Source organism: Elephas maximus, chromosome 19, assembly GCF_024166365.1.
Source record: "Elephas maximus indicus isolate mEleMax1 chromosome 19, mEleMax1 primary haplotype, whole genome shotgun sequence".
NCBI lineage: Eukaryota > Metazoa > Chordata > Mammalia > Proboscidea > Elephantidae > Elephas > Elephas maximus.
The window spans coordinates 58,800,688-58,826,461 of NC_064837.1; the positions used below are offsets into that span (position 1 = coordinate 58,800,688).

Consider the following 25,774-nt stretch of genomic DNA (forward strand, 5'->3'; position numbering starts at 1 on the left):
TCCTATTGTACCCTCCACAACATCCTGTACTTTCCCCCGTCACGCCTACTCAATTTGTAGATAATTCTCTGGTTCCTTTTTTTTTTTTATTGTGGTAAATACGTAGGTAACAAAATATTCACCATTTCAATGATCTTCATGTGTACGGTTCGGTGACGTTAGATATGTCCCTCGTGTTGTTCAGCCATGACCATTAATCATTCTTGAATTTTTCTGTCACCATTAACAGAAGTTTAGTGTCCCCTAAGCATTGTGTCTTCCTTCGTGCCCCCACCCGCCCAGGTAACCACTAATAAACTTGGATCTCTGTACTCTTGCCTATTCTGGATGTTTCATGTAAGTGCTGTCATACAATAGTTGTTCCTTTGTGACTGACTTATTTCACTCAACATAATATTTTCAAGGTTCATCCCTGTTGTGGCACGCATCAGGACTTCCTTTTTCTTTACCACTGTATATATTCAGCACATTCTGTTTATCCATTCATCTGTTGAGGGACATTTAGGCTGTTTCCACTTTGGGCTATCGTGAATAGTGCTGCAATTGAACATGGGTATACAAGTATCCGTTTGCACTCCTGCTTTTAATTTTTGGAGGGTATAAAAAAAATTTTTTTTTTTTTTATATACCTAGAAGCGGAATTGAAGGATCATATGGTAATTCTGTGTTTACCTTTTTGAGGAACCGCCAGAGTGTTTTCCTCTGATTGCTTTTTTAGTTGCATTTTTCTCTCTCCTGTCCCAATTAGAGGATAAGGTGGAAGAGGGTGGAGGTCAGATTTATCGAGTTCACTCTATCTCTGGTGCTTGGGACATATTTAAAGATTAATAAAACCCCGCTGCCGTCGAGTTGATGCCGACTCATAGCGACCCTATAGGGCAGATTAGAACTGCTCCATGGAATTTCCAAGGAGCACCTGGCAGATTCGAACTGCCTACCATTTGGTTAGTAGCCGTAGTGCTTAACCACTATGCCACCAGGGTTTCCAGAGCTTAATAAGTGTTCCTCGAATGAAGAAATGAGTGAGTTACATTGTGCAGCCCCGAAGGTGTTTGGACATTGTGAAAGGGGTGCAAACATGATTTAGACTTGCCCTTGCCTTTGAGTAACTCTCAGGCTAGGCAAGGAGCAGATAGGCAGAACCTGGCTTTAATGCAGGCTGTGCTGTGTGATCAATGCGGGGTCAGAGGAACAAAATAGAAGGGCCAGAGAGTGGTGGGAACAGGAAGGAGGAAGCAGTCCATGACCTGGGGGCAGCTGCGGAGCCTCAGAGTTGACTTTTTTTAAATTTTATTTTAAATTGTGGTAAATATGTATGTAGGAGCCCTGGTGGTACAACAGTTAAGCACTTGGCTGCTAACCAAAAGGTTGGCGGTTGGAACCACCCAGTAGCTCTGCGGGAAAATGACCTGGTGATCTGTTCTTGTAAAGCTTACAGCCTAGAAAACCCTATGGGGGGCTCTACTCTGTCGCTTGGGGTCTCTATGAGTCAAAATCAACTCACTGGCACCTAATAACAACAACAACAAATATATATATATAACAAAAATATATGCCATTTCAACATTTTTTTACATGTACAGTTCAGTGTCATAATTACATTTGCAAAGTTGTTGAACCATCGTGAGTCTCCGTTTCCAAATTTTCCCATCACCCTTAACCGAAGCTCAATGTCACTGTACGCTTTTGAGCTGGGTCTTAGGAATTGATGAAGTGATTTTAGGAAAGATACCAGGACGAATACTGCAGGAAAACCACTGCCTGGGCTCGGCAGAGAAGGGCCGAGAAGGTGAGGGGGTTAGGGAAGCTGCCATTAGGAGGCTTTGAGGGGGAAGGAATGTAAAGCTGAAAGGACCCAGGAAGGCCCTGGAATGCTAGGCTCAGGAGTTTGGGGTGACCCTGCAAGCTGCCGTGAGCCCCAGAAGGGAGCTGACAGTCAAGTCTGGGTTTGAGAAGGTTGTCTGTAATGCCAAGGCCTGAAGGGAGTCAGTGCCATGTGGGGGTCAGTGGCTATCATTATGGGCCATTCCAGAGAGGCCCACCATTCATTCAACCCAAGGGGAGACACCAACAGAGTGAGAGTCAGGGACCTGGAGGAGCTGGGTGGGCAGGTGCCAGGCCTCTCTGCACGAGGGTGGCCTGTTTCCACCTGCAGGCCTGGCTGTCTCCAATCCAGCACCGGCTGGGGACCCTTCAAGAGAAGCAGGTGCCTCTTGAGGTTTCATTGCTGACCTGCTGATTTTCCCGGGCTTGGCTGTCTCTGATCGTAATCTTTAGTGCCTCTCTGAGCCCTGCCTGTACTCCTTTCCTGGAATGTTCCCTCCAGAATCTTCCTTGTTTTGTTCTTTTCTACTCACCACTTCTCTTGTTGTGCTTCGCAAATAGCATGTGTTCTGCTTTAGAAATCTCTCAAAACAGAGATGAACGAACAGAAAAAAAAATTACCTTAAATCCCACCCCAGAGATAACCGCTTTAGCATGTCTGAGTATGTCCTAGCCTTATTCTGTGCAGATGAATAAACATGTTTTTAAAACAAAAATTGAATCATACTGGCTTCTAATATAGGAGCCCTTGTGACCCAGTAGTTAAACTGAGAGGTAGGTGTTTCAAACCCGCCAGCCACTCCATGGGAGAAAGATGTGGCAGTCTGCTTCCATAATGATGACAGCCTTGGAAACCCTACGGGGCAGTGCTACTCTGTCCTATAGGGCTGCTATGAGTCAAAATTGACTCAGCAGCAATGGGTTTGGGTTACGGGTCTTGGAATCTGCTTTTTAATTTTTAATGCACAAGGGCCTCCCCCCCCGCCTTTTCCCATTGAGCATGAGGGCATAATGAAGGGGTGGTCTGGGGGTCAGATGTCTCCAGGGGTTGTGTCTGGGGGCTCTGCCATCTTTGTGAATTCTAGCTTGCTATCAGAATTTGGGGAAGGAGGCACCCTCCCCCGAGGTGTCATACTACTGCTAGCATGTATGAGCCACAGTTATAATAAAGGGCTACAGTTTCTTAAATATTTACTATGGGTACAACAACCCTGTGGGGCAGGTATGATTTTTTTTTTTTTGATGTTTGTCTTTGCTATATTATTTATTTATTGAATAGCAGTTAGACCCTAAATTTCCCAGTATTTATCCAGCACTTTTATTTCTTTTTTTAAATTGCTTTCTCATACCCTTTCCACATTTAAAAAAAAATTAGAATTATTTTTATTTTATTGAATCATGATTACCATTCTGAGTTCAGCGCGGGCACAGGTCTTTTAAAAAGACAGCATATTATACCTAAGTAAGTTTTTCGATTACCTTCTTTTACATATGTTGTTGTTGTTAGGTGCTGTCAAGTGGGTTCCAACTGATAGCGACCCAGAATGAAACACTGCCCGGTCCTGCATCATCCTCAGAGCTGTTGCTGCGCTTGAGCCCAGTGTTGCAGCCACTGTGTCAGTCCATCTTGTTGAGGGTCTTCCTTTTTTTTTTGCTGACTCTCTGCTTTAACAAACATGATGTCCTTCTCCAGGGACTGGTCCCTTTTGATAATATGCCCAAAGTATGTGAGACGAAGTATTGTCATCCTTGATTCTAAGAAGCATTCTGGCTGTTCTTCCAAGATGGATTTGTTCATTCTTTTGGCACTCCATGATGTATTCAATATTCTTCACCAACATCATAATTCAATTCTTCTTGGGTCTTCCTTACTCATCGTCCAGCTTCCACATGCATATGAGGTGACTGAAAACACCATGGCTGGGGTCAGGTGCACCTTACTTCTCAAGGTGACACCTTTGCTTTTAAACACTTTAAAGAGGTCTTTTGCAGCAGGTTTGCCCAATGCAATACATCATTTGATTTCTTTTTCTTGGTAACTATAGGGCCACTGTGAGTCAGAATCGACTCGAGGGCAACGAGTTTGTTTTTGTTTTGTTTAAAGTAGTTCTTTGCATCTTTTTTTTATTGTTTTAGTTTTATTCTGCTTTAGGTGAAGTTTTACAGAGCAAATTAGCTTCTCATTCGAAACTTTATACACAAATTGTTTTGTGTCATCAGTTGCAATCCCTATAGGGGGAAGTATGATTCCCCACTTTACAGATATTGGAGGTTAGTTGTCCAGAGTCATCCAGCCATGAAGTTCAACACAAAAGCCTAAAGCCCTGGGGTTTGGATGCAGGTCTCCAGAGCCCAAACACGTCAACCTGCCTACTCTGCCATCTCTCCTCATCTCCCTTCCAACCTCCGGCCCAGTGTGTGAATGTGATCTTGAGAAACCATGTGTATGTGTGGGAGTTTGGAGGACTGGAGATGGGGGATGGGACAAAGGATGGGCGATGGGACCATCCCTAACCCATACCTAGTGGTAAGTCCAACAGCCGATTCTTCAGGGGGAAAATCTAATTTATAGTGTTTGCCAATGTATGTGGTGTAAATGCTCTCACTGCAACTGATTTCAAGCTACTAAGGCTGGCAGTTCAAACCCATCCATTGGTACAGTGGAAGATAGGCCTGGTGATCTGCTTCTGTTAAGATTATAGCCAAGAACACCCTATGGAGTACAGCTCTACTCTATAACATGGGGTCGCATAAGTCAGAATCAATTCAATGGCAACTCACAACAACAACGGGACACCACCGAATGCCCAGTTGGGAAGGGATGAAGCACAAGTAGTACTTCCACTAGACAGACACAACAGACATAAATAACCTCGACAGCACAGGTAATAGTAAACCCAACCAAAAAAAAATAGTAAGATGTAGTAAAACAATCAGGAAGTGAAAAGTATTTATTATCTGTGCTTTTAATATAGTTAATTTAATTTTTAACGATGGCCACGCTTAAAACTGGCTTCTAAAACTCCTGAAATTTGAGCCAGCTCCAACATACCACTGCAATATGGTGGTGGTATTGGGTGCTGTTGGGTCGATTTTTGACTCATTTCGACCCCATGTGATAGAGTAGAACTGCCCCATAGGGTTTTTTAGGCTGTAATCTTTATGGGAAGGAGCCCTGGTGGTGCAGTGGTTAAATGCTCAGCTGCTAACTGAAAGGTTGGCGGTTTGAACCAACGAGCTGTTCTGAGGGAGAAAGATATGGCAGTCTGCTTCTGTAAAGATAACAGCCTTGGAAGCTGTATGGCGCAGCCCTACTCTGTCCTATGGGGTCGCTATGGGTTGGAATCAACTTGATGGCGATGAGCTTATTTATTTGGGAGGATAATCTTTACTGGAGCAGATTGCCAGGTCTTTCTCCCTCAGAGCCACTGGGAGGGTTCAAACCACCAGCTTTTCGGTTAGCAGCCAAGTGCTTAACCATTGCTCCACTAGGGTTCCTTGAAATATGGTATCCATCTGCAAATTAGAAAAAATTGTCCCTTCTGGGTGGGCACCGACCTGTACCAGGGTGCCCAGTTTAGCCAGTATAGTGTGGGCTGGAATTAAGCCCCCACTCTTTCCCTCAGCAGGGGATCTTGCTGCAGGACACAACCTACACAACTGCGCACGATCAGCCTGGGGAGGGTTGGCAGATGCCCTAGGGCAGTGATGTCCAGTAGAGCCTTCTGCAGTGATGGAAGTGTTCCAACCCAAAAAACAATCGAACCCATTGCTGTTGAGTCGATTCCGACTGATAGTCACCCTGTAGATCTGTGCTATCCAGTATGGTAGCCACTAGCCAATGTGGTCTCTGAGCATTTGAAATGTGACTAGGGCAACTGAGACACTGAGTTTTTTAATTTCACTTTCTTTTACTTTGGTTAATTTAAGTAATAGCCATATGTGGCTAGTGCGATTGCAATGGACAGCACAACTCTACAAAATGTGCAGAGAAGCTGCTGATTAAAATGGGGAAGGCAGAGGCCCCTGTCTTGGAACTTGTGACCTGAGTTTTATTCCAGTTAGAGAGCTGAGTTCAGGCATAGTCCCAGTCAGGTAAGCCTGAGAGTCCAGAGACCGGGTGCTCCCAAGGACACAGTTTCAATGCAGAGCTGAGGCTGGGTGGACTCAGAAGACTTCGTGTGGGGCAGTGTAAGTTGGGGTAAGTGCAGAAGGACCCTTGGGCCAGTTTGAAAGTCGGATCTCTGGGTTACCCCAAAAAAAAAACCAAACCAATTATCCTCGAGTTGGACTCATGTTGACCCAGGTGTGTCAGAGTAGGATTGTGCTCCATAGGGTTTTCAATGGCTGATTTTTCAGAACTAGATTGCCAGGCCTTTCTTCCAAGGTGCCTCTGGGTGTGCTCAAACCTCCAGCCTTTCGGTTAGCAGCTGAGGCCATTAACAGTTTGTAACAGGGACTCCATCTCTGGGTTAAATGGTATAAAAAGGCCTGTGCTTTTATCCCCACTCTATGTGCAACTTGACCGAGATCTCCCACCACCCTTACTCTGTGTTCTCTGAAGAACCCCTCCCTATGGGTGTGGCCTGTGGCCGAGCGGGCTCCACAGGGATCCCTGCTGCTGTAGAAGGAGAAAGGTGATGTGGTTCTGCAGTTGCCCTTGGTCCTGTTCCTTAGCTTCAAATGGGGTTGGGGGCAGACAGGAAGTTTTCGGAGTGGTAACAGAGGCCAAGTGGCTTTAGCTTTGGAGGCTGCTGCTCCCTTCACGCCCTTCTTTCTGGGCCTTTTCTGAATTTTTAGGATTAGAAAGAAGCGGCCTGGCGCCTGGGCCTCTAACAGAGACTTGATCTGCATGTTCTCTGGAGGTCATGTTCCTCCTTGGAATTCCCAGAGGTCAACTTGAACCATGTGCTCATCTCTTCGAAAAGGATGAGGCTGGGAATGGATGTTCTGGTCTGCATGCTGCCAAATAGCAGATAAAATGTAAAAATATGTTTGCCTTAGACTTCAGAGTGCCGCAGTTAAAGGCAGGGCTTTGCTCTTGCCCAGACCTGAGTTTGAGTTTAGGCCTTGGTACTTACTAATTTCGTAAGCTTGGTGAATTCTTTAATCCCTCTAAGCCTCTGATTCTTCATCTGAAAATGGGAACAGGAGGTTATTATGAGAATGAACTTCAACAACCTGACCCCCATTTAATAAGCTCTCAGTAAATGTATTGTTGTGTGCTGTCAAGTCAATTCGAACCCAAAGAGACACATAGGACAGAGTAGAGCTGCTACATAGGGTTCCCTAGGCCGTAATCTTTACAGGAGTGGATCACTAGGTCTTTTCTCCTGTGAATCAGCTGGGTGGGTGTGAACCACCGATCTTTCGGTTAGCGGCCGAGCACTTAACCGTTGTGCTACCAGGCTTCCTTCAGTAAATGTTAAGGGACAGTAATTATTATTACATTTATTATCATTTGTAATTGGCTACCCAGATTATTCCCTCATTTTTCGGACACTGTGGGTGAATGTGTATTTTCGGAGCGCGCAGGGTGTCTGTTGATGGGGAAGCTATTGGGGGTTTCCCCTGAGGCACTGGGCAAACCGGTAAGCCTTGTGTTGAGTTACCTCTTGGCCCTCCCATTCCAGCGCCAGTGGGAGACCCTTTCTGCTCTATGTGGGCCTGGCCCACATGCATGTGCCCTTATCTGTGACCCGGCCATCAGCTGGCCCACCAGGCCGAAGGCTGTACGCTGCGGGTCTCCGGGAGATGGACAGCCTGGTGGGCCAGATCAAGGACAAAGTTGACCGCACGGCAAAAGGGAACACATTCCTCTGGTTTACAGGTAAAGCAGTCCAAGCCTAACTGTGGTCTAACGGATAACCCACCCGGCACTCCCCACCCCTCCCCGCCAAGAGGTGTGTCTAGTCGGTGCAGCCCCTTTAACGGGGCAGGGGACTTGCTTTGAACTTAGGGCCCTGCTAATATGTTTTGGCTTGAATGCTAAGCATCTGGCTCTTGGAGCCTCCAAGGCTGAGCCCCTAGGAAAGCTTGCACAGAGAGCAGACTCTCTGCTGGCCCCTTAGGTATTGATTAGGGCTATCTAGGTTTTGCTTTTGCTGCTAATGAGTGACTTTGACATTAGAGGTTGTATAGTCCTCTGGCAGCTCTCAGACTCCCTCTTTGCCACCCTCTCCAGCCACCAGGTCACATCTTCTGGGTGGGTGGCCTTAGTGGAGTCAAACTAGTGACCCCTTCAAAGGGCTCAAAAGTTTACATGCTCGACTGCTAATTGGAAGACTGGGGGTTCGAGTCCACCCAGAAGTGCCTCAGAAGAAGGTCCTGGCAAACTACTTCCAAAAAGCCAGTCATTGAAAACGGTAATGAGCTCAGTTCTACTCTGACACACACGGGGGCCCCCTGAGTCAGAGCTGACTAGGCAGCAGCTGGTTTTCAAAGGGCTCACACATGCAGGTGCGGCTCAGGCCCTTGTCTGGATCAAGAGCAGTAATTAAAAACACTGTTTTCAGGTCAGGTAGAAATGTGGGTTTGAGTCCTTATCTACTATCGGGGAAGTTACTTAATCTCTCTAAGGTAGAGAGCGTGGCTCGAAGTTACTTAGCCTATGTCTTGTGTCTGCAAAACTGAGCTAATAATAAAACCTCCTTCTTAGCGTTGTTGGGGGATTATGAGATGATGTTTGTGAAGCTCTGGGTGCATAATAGGTGATCAGTAAATAGTGGTGGTGATGGTACCATCTGTATAATACTGTATAAAAAGGCAAAGGTAGCAAAGGCAAGAGACTGCAGACGGGGCTAGCCTGGGGCAGGGAAAGCCAAGCAGAGGCCGGCTCAGATAAAGGGTAGTTTTTCAAGGGCAGTGGTCATATTTATTATTACCAGTCTGTCTAGCCAGCCCCTATTGTACTCAAGAATATGAGGCCACAGAAGCAGAGTTGGCAAACCAGCTTCTTGATTATTATGTGTTTTTTTGTTTGTTTGTTTGCTTGTTTGTTCATTTCCAGGTGACAATGGCCCATGGGCTCAGAAGTGTGAGCTGGCAGGAAGCATGGGTCCCTACACTGGATTGTGGCAAACTCGACAAGGTAAGGGGCTCAGTTGGGGTTAGGTCCCATTGTGGGTGCTGAGCCCAGGCTGGGGTGTGGGATTCTGCCTCTGGGAGGGCCAAGCTATACCTGGGGCTCCGGTGCATCACTATGAAACAGGGACAAAGTTGCTCACCTGCCACTTGCTCCCAGAGAAGAAGAAACAAGTTGAGACAGAGAGAAAGTTTCTGTTCAGCCTGGACCATCCTTTTCTCCCTTTTCTGCCAGGATTCCCCTAAGGGAACCAGCCCTCTCCCGACAAGCCAGTCCACCAACCTTCCAACAAGTATGCTTTGCCTTTCCATTCATCCTGCTATCCTTGCTTCTCTTCTTTTTAAAAAGTCATCCCTTCAACCATCCAACCATTAATTCATTCCGTGTATTTAAGAAATATTTAGTGCTCACCTGGGCACCGTGTTTTACATATATTTCTCTGATTCTCAAAATAGCAAAAAAAAAAGGTAGGCGTTAATAGCTCCATTTACAGAGGGGAAAAGAGAGTGTCAGAGAGGTTCAGTAACAGGCCTGAGTCACACAGTTTTTGAGGATGGAGCCAGGCTTTCTCCCGAAGTCAAAGCTGGTGCTCTTGCAGGTGCCTCTGTCTCGACCTAACTATCCTCCAGCCTCCAGCTAGGCTCTTACCTGCTCTGGGAAGTCTTCCCCACAAGGCCTCGATTCAGAGATAGCAGCCGTGTTGTTGGTAGGTGCTGTTGCATCGGCTTTGACTCATAGCAACCCCCTGTGACAGAGTGGAACTGCCCCCGAGGCTTTTCTAGGCTGTAATCTTCACAGGAGCAGATCACCAGGTCTTTATCCTGCAGAACCACTGGGTGGGTTTGAACTGCCGACCTTTTAGTTAGCAGCTGAGTGCTTAGCTGTTGCACCACCAGGGCTCCTTGAGAGCAGCCATGGAGGGGGTGCAAATTGGCAGCCTGGACCAAAGGATTGATGCAGAGATTCCTCTTCTAAGTATTTGTCTTAAGGAAATAACGAGCCAAGGGCACAAAGATGGCTGTAAAAAGATGTTCAGGCGCCAGGCTTTGATTTTTCAATAGTTGGACACGACCCCAGCGTCCAGCAAGAGAGGACTGCTTAAAGAAATCATGATACGTCCATTCTAAGGAGCATTCAAATGAGGCATGTTTATGGCCCTCGGCAGATTCCTATCAGTGAATAAAGCAGCTTATAAAACAGTAAGAAAGGTATGATTTATTCTGTAAAAATTAAGCATACTTATTCTCAGAAGAAAAAAGACTTCAAAGAGGCAACAAAAGCAACAAAAGATTAGTAGCAATTACCTCTGGGTATGGGTGGGACCAGTATTGAGGTGATTTTCCCACTTTTTTCCCCCATAACAAATTGGTATTATTTGTTTTATAAAAAATTAAAATAAAAGTGTTAGAAGGCTCTTGTACACAAGGGCTTCAGAGGTGGGTTTGGCTCCTGATGACCCCTTTTGAGGAACGTCTGGCAGATTTTTAAGTCTGGGGCTGGGCTTTCCCTGTTGTCCAGCCTCTCTGAGCTATGGCCCCCAGCTGTCTGCAGGTCAGAAGACACAAGCCCCCTTTCATATGAGCCTGGCAGGATATTTGCAGCTACCTAGAAACTAGAACATTCTTGCACGTTGTGGCTGGTGGCGAGAAGGAAGTGCTAATCTTTCAGTTTTGTTTTTCACCTTTAAGCTGGAGTCCCCTGTGTCAGCTCCCCTGAGAACTTTACAAGTGAGCAGCTACAGAATCTCCATGTCTTGTGTATGGAGATTTGAACTGAGAGACAGATGAACGAGGTACCACCTGGCCACACCTGCTCAGTGACCCTGGGCCAGAGACTTCATTCTTGGGGTGTTGGTTTCTTTCTCTCTAAATAGATTTCTTTGGTCCTCTCTCGTTCAAGAACACTGATTTATGTTCTGATTCCTGGGGAGAGTTGGATCAAGAGAAGATGCTAGCGAGGCTTAGAGGTGGTGATGTGTCTGATGCCTGCAAGCAACGGTAGCCTAGAGAAATACAGTGTGTCCTCTGGAGTGGCGTTTTTGCATCGTTGTTGTTAGTTGGCCTAGAATCAGTTCTGACACATGGTGACCCCATGTGTGCAGAGACCTGTGCTCCGTAGGGTTTTTAATGGCTGTGACCTTTCAGAAGCAGATTGCCAGGCTTGTCTTCCGAGATGCCTCTGAGTGGGTTTGAACAGCCAACCTTTTGGCTAGTAGTCGAGTGCTTGGTTGTAGTAGTTTGTGTCGCCAGGGATCTTTTTTGCATTAGCTGATTATAATTCCTTGTTTCTGGACCTGGTACACTGCCAGGCTATCATCACTGATGCTCAATTAGAGAGTCTGGAAGAGCCTACAGATCAGACCCTCAGAGGCAGGAGTCCAGAAGCCATGGGGAACAGGGATGTGGAGGAGAAGCACCAGCAAGTAAGCTGGCTCTTTCCTGAGGAACACTCTGTTCCCCAAGTTGACATGCTGACCTCCTGTCTGGAGGACCCACCTTAGCTTGTCTGTTCCTCCCACAGGCAGTTATGAAATAGTGAGTCAGGTTTAAGGACTTGGGCAGGGGCCCCATTCTTTGAAGGGAGAACTTTTTCGCATAAGAAATCCATTTCCTAGCTGGGCAGCCCTTCTGCACCTCTCCTGTCCCTCCTCCCTCCTACAAGCTTTTGTCTGTGCACCTACTATGTGTCTGGAACTATGCTCAGTGGTGGGGATACAAAGACCCTCAGAGCCCCTGACCTCAAGGAATTACAGCCTACAGCAGTGTTTCTCAGATTGTCCTGGGTAGGCAGCCCCTGGGGGTCCTGTAGAAATGCATCTCCAAGCCTGTAGGTCTGGGGTGGAGATGGGGAATTTGCATCTCTAACAAGCCCCCAGGTGATGATGATGCAGGTGGTTCTGAGACCACATTTTGAGAACCACCCATCTAGAGCATCCAAGTTTAGGCCATCTGAGTCTGGGTCTAGAGCTTTCAAGTGTAAAGCAGTGATTCTTATTTTGCCCTGGGACTAGCACCACCTGGGAACCTGTTAGAAATGCAAACTCCAGGGCCTCTTCCCCCTACCTCTTCCCTCCCTGCCAGAATTACTGAATCAGACACTCTGGGGATGGGTCTCAGCAAACTATTTTAACAAGTCTTTCGGGTGATTCAGACACAGGTTAAAATTGGAGAACCTTCTGTCTAGAGCCACAGTGTCTAATATGGTAGCCACTAGCCACATGTAAGTATAAAAATTAAAATTACTTAAATTTAAATGAAATAGTCCATTTCTTTGTCTCACTAGCTGCACTTCAAGGGCGTAGCTACCAAATCCGGCACGGTGTAAATTTCCATCACTGCGGAATGTTTTATTAGACAGTGCTGGAAGCAAACACTTGAACAGGTGATTATAATACAGGTAAGAACGCTATGGCAGAGGGGAGCATGCAAACACCTCACCCAGACAGGAGGGGAACAAGGAGGCTTCAAGAAGGTGGCTCATGTCTTGAAGAATGAGGAGGAGACAGCAGGGATTTTGGGGAGGGGGCTCTGGGCAAGGGCAGCAGCCTGGGCAATGTGGAGAAGTGCAGAGAGCTGGCCATGCCCTGGGGAGCTGCCGGTGTCTCAGCGTGTCTGGAGATTGTTGGGGTGGGGAGGACAGGTAGAGTAGGGAGAGATGAGGTTGAGGGGAAGGCAGGGCCCCAAGTTTGAAGGTCTTTTCTTTCAGGCTAATGATTTTGGCCTTCATTCTAAAGAAATGTGGAATCATGGAAGGATTTTAAGAGAGTGACACCCCACTTTTTTTTTTTTTTTTAATTAAGGTGAAGGTCAAAACCAAAAAAAACCCAAACCCTGTGCTGTCGAGTCGATTCCGACTCATAGCGTCCGTATAGGACAGAGTAGAACTGCCCATAGAGTTTCTAAGGAGCGCCTGGCAGATTCGAACTGCCAACCCTTTAGTTAGCAGCCGTAGTACTTAACCACTATGCCACCAGGGTTCACAGAGCATAAAATTCACCATTTTAGCGTATGGCTCAGTGGCATTTAGTACACCCACTGTGCTGTGCAGCCACCACCTCTCTCTAGTTTGAAAACGTTTTCATCGCCCCAGCAGAAAGCCCTGGACCCATTAGGCAGTCACCCCCACTTCCCCTCCCCCAGCACTGTATTCAATTTTAAAAGATCCCTCCAGCATGGGGAATGGGAGTGAAGAGAGGGGCAGGTACCAGGTTATTTCCACTGAGCCAAAAGTTATAAATGGGAGAAGTTGGTGACAAAACCTCCAGGAATACCCCTGGGTTCAAGGAATGCCAGAGTTGGCAGACACCTTAGGGATCTTCAGCCCAACCACTCTGGTGGCTAGATGAGGAAACAGACTGAGGAAGGGCCCTAGCCTAGGCCAGTGAGTAGGGGGGCCTCCCCATCTGACTGCTGCTGGCTCCTTCCCTGACCACTTGACTGCTATTATTCACACGTTGTTATACCTGACTGACTACCCAGCTATCTGGAAAATCCTGTCTTGCTTCTTTGGACCTCAGAATTGTCAAGGAAAATGTCTCCAGCCACTGGACCCTTCTCTGTCTGTGGGAGGCAGAGGGCAAGGTAGAAAGAGTGAATGGCTTTGGAGGTGCAGACGGGGCTTGATTACTGGGCTTGGGAGCCAGCGCTGATCCTGTGTCTTCTCTGAGCTCAGCTTCCTCCTCTGTAAGGCGGGGCGACACCTCCCCCCAGCCCTGCACTGTGTGATGATCATCTAGGATGTAGTCTTGTGCTTGATCTCTACTAGGCTCATTAGAGTCAATCTTCACCCTAGAGGAAAAAAAAGCAGCAAGTCCCAAGAAGGGAAGAATTGAAAGGGGATCAGAAAATGCCTTGAAAAAGAATCATCTCGATGGCAACTTTTTGTTGTTGTTATTGTTTTGCCAGCATATACAGGCAACTTAAAATAATGTATGTCGTCATTGTTGTTAGCTGCCGTCCAGGTGGCCCCTGACTTATGGGGCCATGCACTGTCATGATCCATAGGGTTTTCATTGGCTGATTTTCAGAAGTAGATTGCCAGGCCTTTCTTCCTAGTCTGTCTTAGTCTGGAAGCTTCACCGAAACCTGTCCAGCATCACAGCAGCATGCAAGCTTCCACTGACAGATACGTGTGGCTGGACATAAGGTGTATTGGCCACCAGAGATCAAACCTGGGTCTCCCACGTGGAAGACAAGAATTCTACCTCTGAACCACCACTGCCCCCTCAAAATAACACAAGAATAATTTAATTTAAAAGTGTTCTGGGCTTCTGTCATTGGACATTTTGCACTGAACCAGGAATGCGGTCATTTTAAAGCTGCACACATTGTGGGGCAGGTTATTACCCCAACGTTGTGACTTGATGTGGTACCCGTGGGGCACAGCGTTTGAATTCAGGGCGGGGAGGAGCTGGCTGCCTCTCTCTTTTTTTCCCCAGGAGAGCCTGAAGGCGAACTTCGCCTGAAAGCGAACTTTGCCTGAAAGCGAACTTCGCCTGAAAGCCAGTTGCCTCAGGGTGAACACTTCTCCTTGCTCATTCTCCAGACAGGTTTCCTGTCAACTGTTTCATGGCTTCCTCCTTCCTCTCTGCCTGGAACACTGCTGCGGGACTCGGAAAGCCTGAGTGCAGCTGGGCAGGGGCCAGCCGTGAGGCTGGGGTGTGGCAAGGGAGCTCAGGTCAAGGCGGCTGGGGTCTTTCTGGACCCCCGGCACCTCCTCACCCAGGTTCCCCTTCAGTGGGGTGTCCACGCATTCTGCTGTAAGGGGGCCAGTCTTGAGAGCCCACTAAAGACAGAAGACAGTCAATGTTTTCGCAACGAAGAAGGACAAACAGTACCGGAGCCCTGCTTCTTTCTCCCTGCAGCCAACCTGCTAAGTCAGGCCACGTGCTGCCTCCCCCCATGCTGAGGCCCCAGGCCCCCCTCCTGTCTTCCCTTTCCTTTCCTGGCCAAGCCGCTCAGCTCAGCTGATGGGATGAGGCAGCGTCTCCTGGAGTCAGCTTTTCACCCTGTGCCCGAGTGAGGATGCCCCACTTGGCTTGGCCCACCCCTGCAGGGATAAGGTGACACTGAGCGGTTTGGGGGCAGTAGGGGGCAGAGCAGTCCTGCCTTCTCCAGCCAAAAGGGCACGAGGAGCCTGCCCACGGAGGACTGGAGCCCACAGCAGGCGAGGAGGCCTGGTTTAGAGCTGCCAGTGTTCCCTTCCCCACCCCAGACCTAGTTCCCACCCAGGAGAGAAGGACACCCTGTTTTCCCCCTGACTGACGGCTCCTAGGTCTGGAAAATCTTTTCTGGCTTTATTTGAAGAGCAGAACTGTTCCTTCCTCCCCCTTGGTGATGAGGAAACATTCTGTTGAATTTGGCATCCGTGGCTTCTAGGAGACCTTGGTTGTTTGTAATTTGATGCTATCAGGTTGTTGCATAACCTTTCCCACCAGGAAGCAGCTCTGCATCCTGGGCCTTCTTCCAGCTTGGGATGGAGGTGCCGCGGGGGAAGGGCAGAGGTGCAGCTAGCTGAGGGATACAGGGATGAGGGGGACCAGGGACTGGGGACGCTGGCTGTGGGCCCTGGCTGGGGGCAGGGCTACCTGGTAGGCGACCCGTGGAAGTCGAGTTGTGTCTCCTTCCTGGCCTTTGGCCGTCAGGCTTGGTCAGAATGTCCCCCTTACCACACTCAGGGCCACCCCAGGTCAGCCGGTCCTGGGTCCGAGCAGAGGCCCAGCTGCCCTGTGTCCCTAGAGAAGTGAGTGCTCCTGGCACCCTTGGCAAGGGCACCTGTTCATATCTAGCAACAAAGGTGATGGAACGTGTGCTTTTCAAAACAGGCAAGTTCTCCTACCTGAGTCACAGATTCATATGGCTTTGTGGGCCAAGGCAGGTAACGGAAACGAACAAATGTTTGTTTTTGTTAAGTCATGGGGAGTGTTAGAGATTCAGTAAATTGGAGAGAGGGCCCTGTTTAATGACATTCAAAATTATTTAAAATATATATATATATATAGATTTTTTGTTTGGAGGAATCAGTCCCTGGAGAAGGACATCACGCTTGGTAAAGTAGACAGTCATCAAAAAAGAGGAAGGAAGACCATCAACAAGATAGATTGACACAGTTGATGCAACAATGGGCTCAAACATAGCAACAATTGTGAGGATGGCACAGGACTGGGCAGTGTTTCATTCTGTTGTGCATAGGGTTGCTATGAGTCGGAACCGACTCAACGGCACCTAACAACAACAACATATGTGTATATGGTGCACGCCAGCCCAAAGTGTCAGAGGGCCGGGTTCCCTGTGTGAGCTGCCAGGTTGCTACTTCTGCTATTTTCTACCTGTTTGTAGTTTGGGTTGCTTTTGGATTGCATTTGTTGGGCGCTTCCGACGCAGGCCCAGTGCCAAAGCACCTCGCTCTGAACTTTATATGCATTGTCCTGAGTAACTTTTCCCCAGGAGATAAGTCGGATTGTGTTTTCCTTTATAGCTGATGGGATTGAGACTAAAGGAAGTTAAGGATTCTGCTCAAGGCAGCACTGGGATTAGAACTCAAATCTACCTGGCTCCAAAGGTGTCTTTCTGCTTACCTTGCTAATATTTCTCAAAGTCTGGTCCTCTAACCATTGGCTTCAGAATCACCCAGAACCAGAGCCCCACCCCAGACTTATTAGAATTTCTGGGGTGGAACCCAGGAGTCCAAACTTTGGATAAATTTTCCTGGTGAGTCTACCACACTGAGAAGTTGATGGCCCTCCACGTTAGCCACTTGGCCTTTCTGACTCAGGGAAGCACGGCAGCCGGGTCCTTTTCTCCCTCGGCCTGCCCTGTCTCCACGCATCACAGAGTGCCACTTCACTTCCGTGGCCAGGGAAGAATAAGTAAGCAAACTCATGAATCATGGTTCTGTTTATATTTTGGTTGCTGAAGCTAAATATTTACTGCTTTAAGTAAGAGGTTCTGCCTTAATTAGAGTCACAACTGACCACAAGTGCACAGAAATGCATTCTCCTGGCCCTAAGATGGGCATTTCTTAACAGAGAGCCAAGCACAACCAACACTTTTAACATCCAATGCCATTGATCAAGGTTTAGCTAAACTAACAAATAGCTTTTGAAACTGAGAGTGCATAGAAGTTTAATTTTAGGACTTATCTATTGTTCTTGCTGATTGTAACTTACAGGGTCACATTTATGATCCTATGGCATAAAGGTGTGGGCAGTATAAAACCTGCGATTTAAAACCACATAAGCCAAGAAAACCCTATGGGGCAGTTCTGCTCTGTCACATAGGGTCACCATGAGTTGGAATTGACTTGATGGCACCCAACGACAACAACAAAGCTATATTTCATTTTAAACGCAGCGGGTCTATGCCTCCATCTTGTCTCTTACCCTCTTTCCCCTGGAATGGTGGCTCTCCACGGTGTCAGACAGGAGAGCTTTAAAAGTTATTGATGTCCAGGTCTCAATCCAGGGTAATAAAATCACAACCTCTGGGGAAGGAGCTTTGACCTGGGTATTTTTTAAAAGCTCCCGTAGCGATTGTAACATGCATTCAGGGATGGGACCTGCCATCCTAAAAGGTTTAACTGTTTCATTGCGTTCACCTTTAAGTGACAGAGTAATGCAATAGGCAGCGTGCTGGCTGTGTAGTTAGACCTGGATTCAGATAGCTACCGTTTGCTAGCTGTGTGACCTTGGGCAAATTACTTAACTTCTCTGAACTTTTCTCATCAAATGGAGATAATAGTGCCTAGCTCACAAGGTTGTCCTAAGGATTCAATGAGATTATGTGGGAAGAACTCATTATGTTTAGAAGCACTTAAATTGGTGCTTTGTTATGTTGTTAGCTGCCGTCTAGTCAGCCCCAATTCATAGTGACCCTATGTACAATTGGGATCGGACCATGTGATCCAAAGGGTTTTCATTAGCTGATTTTCTGGAAGTAGATCGCTAGGCCTTTCTTCCTGGTTTGTCTTAGCCTGGCAGCTCCACTGGGACTGTTTAGCATCGTAGCAACACGCGAGCCTCCACTGACAGATGGGTGGTGGTACTGGCCAAGAATTGAACCTGGGTCTCCCACATGGAAGGACCACAGCCCCCAGCAACTTGGTGCTTAGATACCATTGTTACCGTTATTATGATGGTGAACTTGAACTGAGTTTCCTTTAGTAGGGGCAAGATCACTGATGATAATTAGGGGACCAGGGGCAGCTCTCCTGGGATTCAGCCTTTGCTGGGGTAGGTACACCACAAGCACAGGCAGCTGATAACCCTGGGGACCCATAAATAATGCTACCCATACCCAGTGCCGTCGAGTCGATTCCGAGCTAGTGGGAGCTTTTTAAGTTTTGCCTAACCTTAGCAGTGCCAGTGAGAAACTGGGATTTGGAGAAGGAAAATGTATTAATTAGGGGGCAGTTTACCCTTCTGGAGGAGTCCCTGGGTGGTGAAAACAGTTAAGGGCTTGACTACTATCTGAAACGTTGGCAGTTGGAACCCACCCAGAAGGACGTTGAAAGAAAGGCCTAGTGATCTGCTTCTGAAAGTTCACACAGCCTTGAAAGCCCTATGGAGTGCAGTTCTCCTCTGCACACACAGGGTCACCATGAGTTGGAATTGACTTGATGGCAATGATTTTGGTTTTTTGTTTTACCCTTCTAGAAACCTCTTGGGGGGCAGAGACCAACTCCTGTGTGTGTTCTCTGGTGCTCTTTGCCCACACAGCTCCCGCCTTCTGATTGACCTTCAGAGCTAATGGCTGTTTTCTTTGAACTGAAGCCTTTACCCTTCCTTAACATCTGTCCTTAAAGGTCAAGCAAGTCTGTTTGGATTTGTCCACCATGGAGATGCAAATAAACAGGCTCCATATTTCCATCTACCCATACCACAAGCATCCACGCAATGCCCCTCGCGGGGGCGGAACGATCTGCAGAGCGAGCTCCAGCACCATTATGGTGGATACTTCCTCTCTACTCTTTGGCCTTAAGCTGAAGCAGAAGTCACGCATTCCAAAGCCACGTGGAAGTGCATTTTATGCTTGCTGCAATTCCGGATCCCCTGTTCCATATGCCTGAATAATTAGGAGTAGACTCTATATGCACTTATGAAGGTGGCTCAAAATGGGAATAATGTATTTGAGAAATGCCAGTCTAGATCGAAGCACTTCCCTTAGCCTGCACAAACTCCAGTTGGTTTTGCCAGCCCCATACTTTAAACAGTCCGTAAAACCCAAACCAAACCCATCTCAAGTCGATTCTGACTCATAGTGACCCTATGGGACAGGGTAGAACTGCCCCATAGGGTTTCCAAGGCTGTAAATCACTATGGAAGCAGATTGCCACATCTTTCCTCCTTGGTGCGGCTGGTGGGTTCGAACCGCCGACCTTTTAATTAGCCACGGAGCTCTTAACCACTGCACCACCAGGGCTCCTAAACAGTCCATAGGACGTGAGTTTTGTGTTTTGTTTGTACTTTAACACTTGGAGGTCCCCAAAGCTGGTCAGGAGGAGGTCCCAGGAATGCTGAGCATTTCCCGTGTGGTGTGCTGGGCCAGGAACATCAAAGGTGCCGCTTGTGGCAGTGTGAGTTCAGAGCTTTTGTTTTCACCCCCGTCATCATCATTGCTTTTATTCTTCCCGCCAGCCAAACATGGGGACATTGCATGACCACGGGATGTGTGAGGCACAGACAGCGTTTGCCTTGGAAGGGCTTTTTACACGCTAACTTTGTGGAATCCTTGGCCTCTGGCTCAACCAGCATGAGGGTGGGGTGTGTGGGGGGGTGGGGGTGGTCACGGTGAATTCAGTGCAACGTGTCTGCAGGATGTTTCCGTAAAGCATGACCTCATCCCTTCCAGCCTGCTGGTCATCATTACACTGGTGGTCCCTTTTGACTAAGTGGTTACAAAAATAATTCCCTTAATTACCAAAGTGGAAATTCATAGATTGCACCTCCTCGGCTCTTCCCACCTCCCTAAGAGTCAAGAGCTGTTACTAACACTGTCCCCACAACATCGTAACAACACGTTAATTCAAGGAAAAGCAAAATAAAACAATAAAATCAATGCCAGACCAGTTGTGGGCCATGGGGCAGAATGAATAGCTGGGGGACGGGGGGAGCTTCCAAGTCTCTCTTTTTTCATATAAGTGCGCTTTTTCATCCTCAACATTATGATCCTGAGACAAATTCATTTATCCAACCAATATTTGTTAAGCATCTGCTGTATCTCGGCACTGCTCAGAGTGAACGAGGCTGATGTAGTGCCTGCTCTCAGGGTGTAAAAACACACAAGAAGCAAGTAAATCAACAAACGAGATCATTTCAAGTGGTGAAAGTGCCGTGGAGAAAATAAAATGGTGTGATTCCACAGAGAGTGACGGGGGGAACTGTTTACATATGTTCAGCCCAGTAAAATAAACTCATTTATTGAAAAATATTTGCTAGTTGGGTAGAAATCACTGTTTACTAAGAGAAGTCACTCCTTTACTGGGATTATTGGAAACTCTCAGAGAGGGTCTGTCCTCCCAGAGACTATCGCGTAGCTGAAAAGATGTCTCGAGTTATTATCATCTGTGAACCACCTTCCTCCCCTCCTCTTACAGGGGGAAGCCCAGCCAAGCAGACTACATGGGAAGGAGGACACCGGGTCCCAGCTCTGGCTTACTGGCCTGGCAGAATCCCTGTCAATGTCACCAGCACTGCTTTGTTAAGGTACAAGTTCCAAATGACCTTGAGACTTTGGGGTTCAGAGCAAGAAAAACTATGGCTGCTCGGGTGGCTAGAGACATCAGGAAGCTCAGCCACCATGTGCATTTGGGTGGAGGCAGATGGCTGGCTGGAGGTGGACGGCCAGCAGGAAGGAAAGAGAAATTTGGGAAGCCCTAGGAATTCCTGGCCCAGATGGGTCTTTCTGGGAAGAAAATGCTCTAAGGGAGGAAACGAGAAGGAAGAGAATCCAAGTCAAAAAGAAGCCAGGTGTGCCTGCTACTACTAGCACTCGGATTATGGCAGCGTGGATTTGTCAATAAGGTCCGTAAGGATTTGTCTATAAGGTAATCACATGTCCTAATTAACTAGTGCCTTGGGCCTCCTATCAGGCTATCCTCTAGGGATAACGTCTGAGCGCAGAGGGGCTTGGGGTGCATTTCACTTCCTTTAGCACCGAGTCATGGCAGTGTCTGCTGAAGAGAAAAACCCAATGCCAAACGAGTTGCTGTCGAGTTGATCCCCACTCAGAGTAGCCCCATGTGTGGCAGAGTAGAACCGTGCTTCATAGTGTTTTCATTTTTTTTTTTTTTATTGGTAGCATAGGGTTTTCAAAGGCTGATATTTTGGAAGTAGATCACCAGGCCTTTCTTCTGAAGTGTCTCTGAATGGTCTCGAACCACCAACCTTCCAGTTAGCAGCCGAACAATCATTTCTGCCACCCAGGGACTCCCTGCTGAAGAGAAAGAAGCAAAAGAGGACAGCAGGGGCTCATCTCGTGGCCTGGGCCAAGCACAGAGGAGGGAATGTATTATTCGAGCCCTAATTATTCTGTCCTTCGGAGCAGTATAGGTATCCTAAGGATGACCGTGTGGAGCCAGCCTGTCACTCACTGGCAGTCAGATGGTCCCAAGAAAGGATGCCCACTTGCCCTGGAAGGGAGGTGGCCCCATTGGGCCGGTAGCCGATGAATGAATCCCTAGGTGAGGACACTCTTCCTGCCTCTGGCAATGAAGCTCCTACAATGAGTGAGTCACGGGGTGCTTCTTTTATTAGAACAAACCAAAACCCACTGCCATCAAGTCAGTTCCAACTCATAGTGACCCTATAGGACAGAGTAGAAACCCATAGGGTTTCCAAGGCTGTAATCTTTTTAGAAGCAGACTGCCACATCTTCCTCCTGCAGAGTGACTGGTGGGTTTGAACCACTGACCTTTCAGTTAGCAGCTAAGCACTTAACCACTGTGCCATCAGGGCTCTTTTGATTAAAAGGGCAACTGTAAATGTGATAATATCTCACCATCACTCTTATCTCCCCATTAAGTAGACACGAGAGGCCAGCTTCTTGGCAAAGAACTTGGCTGTGGTGTGCCATGTGAAAGCATTGTCATTGGGGTTGTGTAATCAGGGCTTATAATGCAGACTCTCTGCTAATTCAGACAGGGACTTCCTCACCATGGTTCTGCCCTGTATTCATTAACAAGGTGGGCTCTCCACAGAAGTTGGTGCTTGGTCACATGCCCAGAGTTTCTGGTCTGGTTAAAGACTGATTTCCTAGTTCCAAAGTTTCTTGCCCATTAGCTGAATGGGCTCTGATATAAAGAACACAGTCTAGTCGAAAAAATCAAACTTGATTGGCACCTGCCAGTATCCTCAGACCCAGTGGAGACGAAGGGAGAGACTGAAGCCCAGGGAAGGAAAGGGTAAACGGGTCTGGTGGGCCAAAGTAGAGGGTGGTAGGAATTGTCTCTGGCAGCCTGTGGGGCCCCCAGGAACTCCAGGACAGCCCTTTGCACTCAGGAGGGGGCAGTATGCTGTCAGTGGGTGCCAGCAGGTGTGACAACAAGAACACAGGCTGGAGTCTGTGATGTCAGGCTGGCTGGGAAGAGGGCCAGGCGGGCTGCTTTTTATAGGACTGGCTTGGTGTAGTCAGGGTGCTTATTGAGAGGGGCCAAGTTCATGGGCTGGGTTGCACATGCCCAGATAACTCAACAGTCTCTCAAGTTACGTCACCAAAAACTGAGCATGCACTTCTCATTTGAGATCTGCATTTGCACCTACGTTCATCACTGCACCATGATAAAATGGCATCTTGTTGATGACTTAGGGCCTTAAAGGTGGCAACTCACTTAAGGGATAGTCTTGGAAACCCTGGTGGCATAGTGGTTAAGAGCTGTGGCTGCTAACCAAAAGGTCAGCAGTTTGAATCCACCAGGCGCTCCTTGGAAATCCTTGGGGCAGCTATACTCCGTCCTATAGGGTTGCTATGAGTCGGAATTGGCTCGACAGCAATGGGTTTTTTTTTTTTTTTTTTCCTGGTGACCAAAAGAAGCAAGTCTTGGTACAAGGTGGTACATTTCCTTGAGGCCCCAGGCCCCACTGGGGGAGTTTTACCAGCACAAGGCTAACACACCACATTAGCCGGTCTTCAGATAATTTTTGGTATTAAATTAGTCCTGATTGTAGCAGGAAAGTTTCTTAATAGAATTCACCTATTTCCCTACATGAATCCATGCAAAGCAAACTTGGCTGGAGCTTTCTTACTGCCTAGGCAGGTTGCTGTGTGCCTAGTGCCTTTCCCCCCAAATTCCCACAAAGCCTAGCTCTAAGAAGAATGTCATCTTGATGCTTATGCGAGAAACTGATGCTCATACTTCAAGTTCTTGGGAGCCCAGCCAGGCACTTCAGCTTGGACTTCTTATTTATTCTAGCACTTTATTCCTAAGAGGAATATAGATCTTCCTTAAGATCAGAGATTATTCCCTTAAGCCACTCAGAGCCGGGGCCAGAGTCTCTTAAACCTATATTCCAGTGGCCCCAATGAATTATGGCCTTCAGTTAGTAGTCAAGTTGATGTCAAGTTGATGTAATACTCACTGTAAATACCAGAAAGTAAAAATCTGTGTGTGGGGCGGGGGGAGCAGGGGTGGTGAAGGGAGTCCACTCTAGTCCCCTCCCTTTTACAGATAACCAATGTTAATTTTTTGGTGTACAACCAGGGGATGTAATAAGATTAAAGAAAGGTCTTGACCCAAAGCTCAATGACACAATCACAGAATGGGGGAAATTCATTTATTCAACAAATATTTATAGTTGTGGCCAACTATGGGTCAATCATTGTACTAGGGACTGGGATATTAAAAAAAAAAAAAGGAATGAAGAAATCAGACAAAAATTCCTGATGTTTAGGAGCTTACCTTGGGGAGGACAGGGCTTTGGTAGAGCTTGTGAAAAAGGTCTGGTGGTTTTAACTTAAAATTCTAATGCAAGATTTCTCAGCTTCAGCTCAGTTGACATTTTGGCAGATAATACTTTGTTGTGGGGGGTTGTCACAAGAAAGTGAAGAATCTGCTCTGCAGCTGAGCTGAGAGGCCCTCACCTGTGCCCAAAGCTGAGGTTCACTCTTTTGGAGACAAACTGGGGGCAAGTAAAAGGTGATCAAAATGGTAAAAAGGACTAGAAACAGTCTCATTTGAAAGACAGCTAAAGCTGCTATTAGCTAGGAGCACAGATAATCCCCTAGGGGTACCTTGTAGCAGTCTTCAGTTATCTGAAAGGTAATCAGTCATGTAGCACAGGGATTCCGGGATTCTATACTGTCCTAGGGAGTCCTGGTGGCTCAGCGGTTAAAAGCTAGGCTGCTAACCAAAAGGTTAGCAGTTCGAATCCACCAGCTGCTCCCTGGAAACCCTATGGGGCAGTTCTACCCTGTCCTACAGGGTCGCTATGAGTCGGAATTGACTGAACGGCAACAGGTACTGTCTGGAGGCACAGAACTAGGTCCTGGAAGTAGAAACTACAAGGAGCGAATGCTCGGGAAGTAGAAACTACAAGGCGCCAATGTTCTGGAAGTAGAAGCTATAAGGGGATGAAGTTTCAGCCCAGGCTGCAAGGAGTTGGTTTTCCTGTGGTTTTTAGAGTCTAGTGGTTCAGCTGTCGCCCTCAGGGTTCCCTCCTCTTTCCTATGTCTGGAAGTGGGCAGGGGTGGGAAGGGACGGGGGGTGGTCTCACACCCACTACCACTCCTAGTCCCATCTCCAGTGTATAATAGATGCACATGTTTTACTGCTGGGCAAGTTCATGGCCTAGACTGGGGGCCCAGCCCTGGGATGGCCACAGGGCTGTGTGTGCCAGAGTGTGCCTCCCTCTTCCAGAGCTGACCTTGGGGGCTTGGCTTCCCACCATTACATAAGGAGGGACTTTTTGACAGTCCGAGCTTGCCAACACAGGACTGGGGTGCCGTGAGTCACCGGAGGTGTTGAAGCTTTTGTCATTGGTGAGAGATTTTCTTTGTGCTTCTGGTGGACTCGTACCTCTGAGGTTCCTGCCCAGCTCTGAGACACTAGGATTCTGTATTAGAATTAGGGCTATACCCTAATTATAATTAGGTTGCTTAAACTTCATGCTAACCCAAACCCAACTTCATGCTAGAGGAGAAAAAATAAGATGCAAGGAAGTATACAATACATTCCAAAATCTAATGCAGATCCTGTTTTTCTTGTTCGGTGATCTGACACATATATGATGCTGATCTCCTCTCTTAAGGGTGCAATTTAGAGAAAGCTCACACCACCGCAGCCTTTTCAGACGGCAGGGCGGGTGCTCTTTGCTTCCGATTTGTGGCAGGAACCTTGGACTTTGGACAGCTCTCTGGACCGTTTTGTACTTTGCAAGTGCTCACTGTGAACTCCTTCAGTCGGCTTTAGTGTGGGATGCCAGCTCCTGGAGTGCGTATCTGGAGAGATAAGCCACCAGCTACATGGCCTGTGAAGGCAAACCAGAAAACACTCTGTACTGTAATCAATGAGGAGATTCTGCCTGGGCTCGTAGGCTGAGCACTGGGGAGGGGAAGGAGCTGGCCAGATCTGCAGCCCCCCTGGGAGGATAGAGACCTCCCTGGACCACAGGGTGGGGAAAGTGGGGCGATGTGGTCTTTGGAGGAGTCCCTGGGTGGTGCAAGCCATTAATGCCTGGGCTACTAATTGAAAGGTTGGAGGTCCGATTTCACCCAGAGGTGCTTCTAGAAGAAAGGCCTACAGAGCACAGTTCTACTCCCACAGACATGGGGTTGCCATGAGCTGGAGTATCCTTGATGACCACTACTTTTTTTTTTTTTTTTAACTAGTGGCTGCTCCATGAGTGAGCCAAAGTTTGCTGTGGTGCCCAGCATT

At 47.6% G+C, this 25,774-nt stretch overlaps 1 protein-coding gene across 3 annotated transcripts in view; it reads left to right on the top strand.

Annotated features, from left to right (window-relative positions):
• The window catches only part of ARSG (arylsulfatase G), a 133,624-nt gene that overhangs the window by 89,972 nt on the left and 17,878 nt on the right, over positions 1–25,774 (top strand). For all 3 annotated transcript variants that reach the window (XM_049858725.1, XM_049858727.1, XM_049858726.1), the window contains 3 exons: positions 7,458–7,654; positions 8,834–8,914; positions 20,501–20,609. In XM_049858725.1, the coding sequence (XP_049714682.1) occupies positions 7,458–7,654; positions 8,834–8,914; positions 20,501–20,609 (387 nt within the window). The remainder of the gene's footprint in view (positions 1–7,457; positions 7,655–8,833; positions 8,915–20,500; positions 20,610–25,774) is intronic.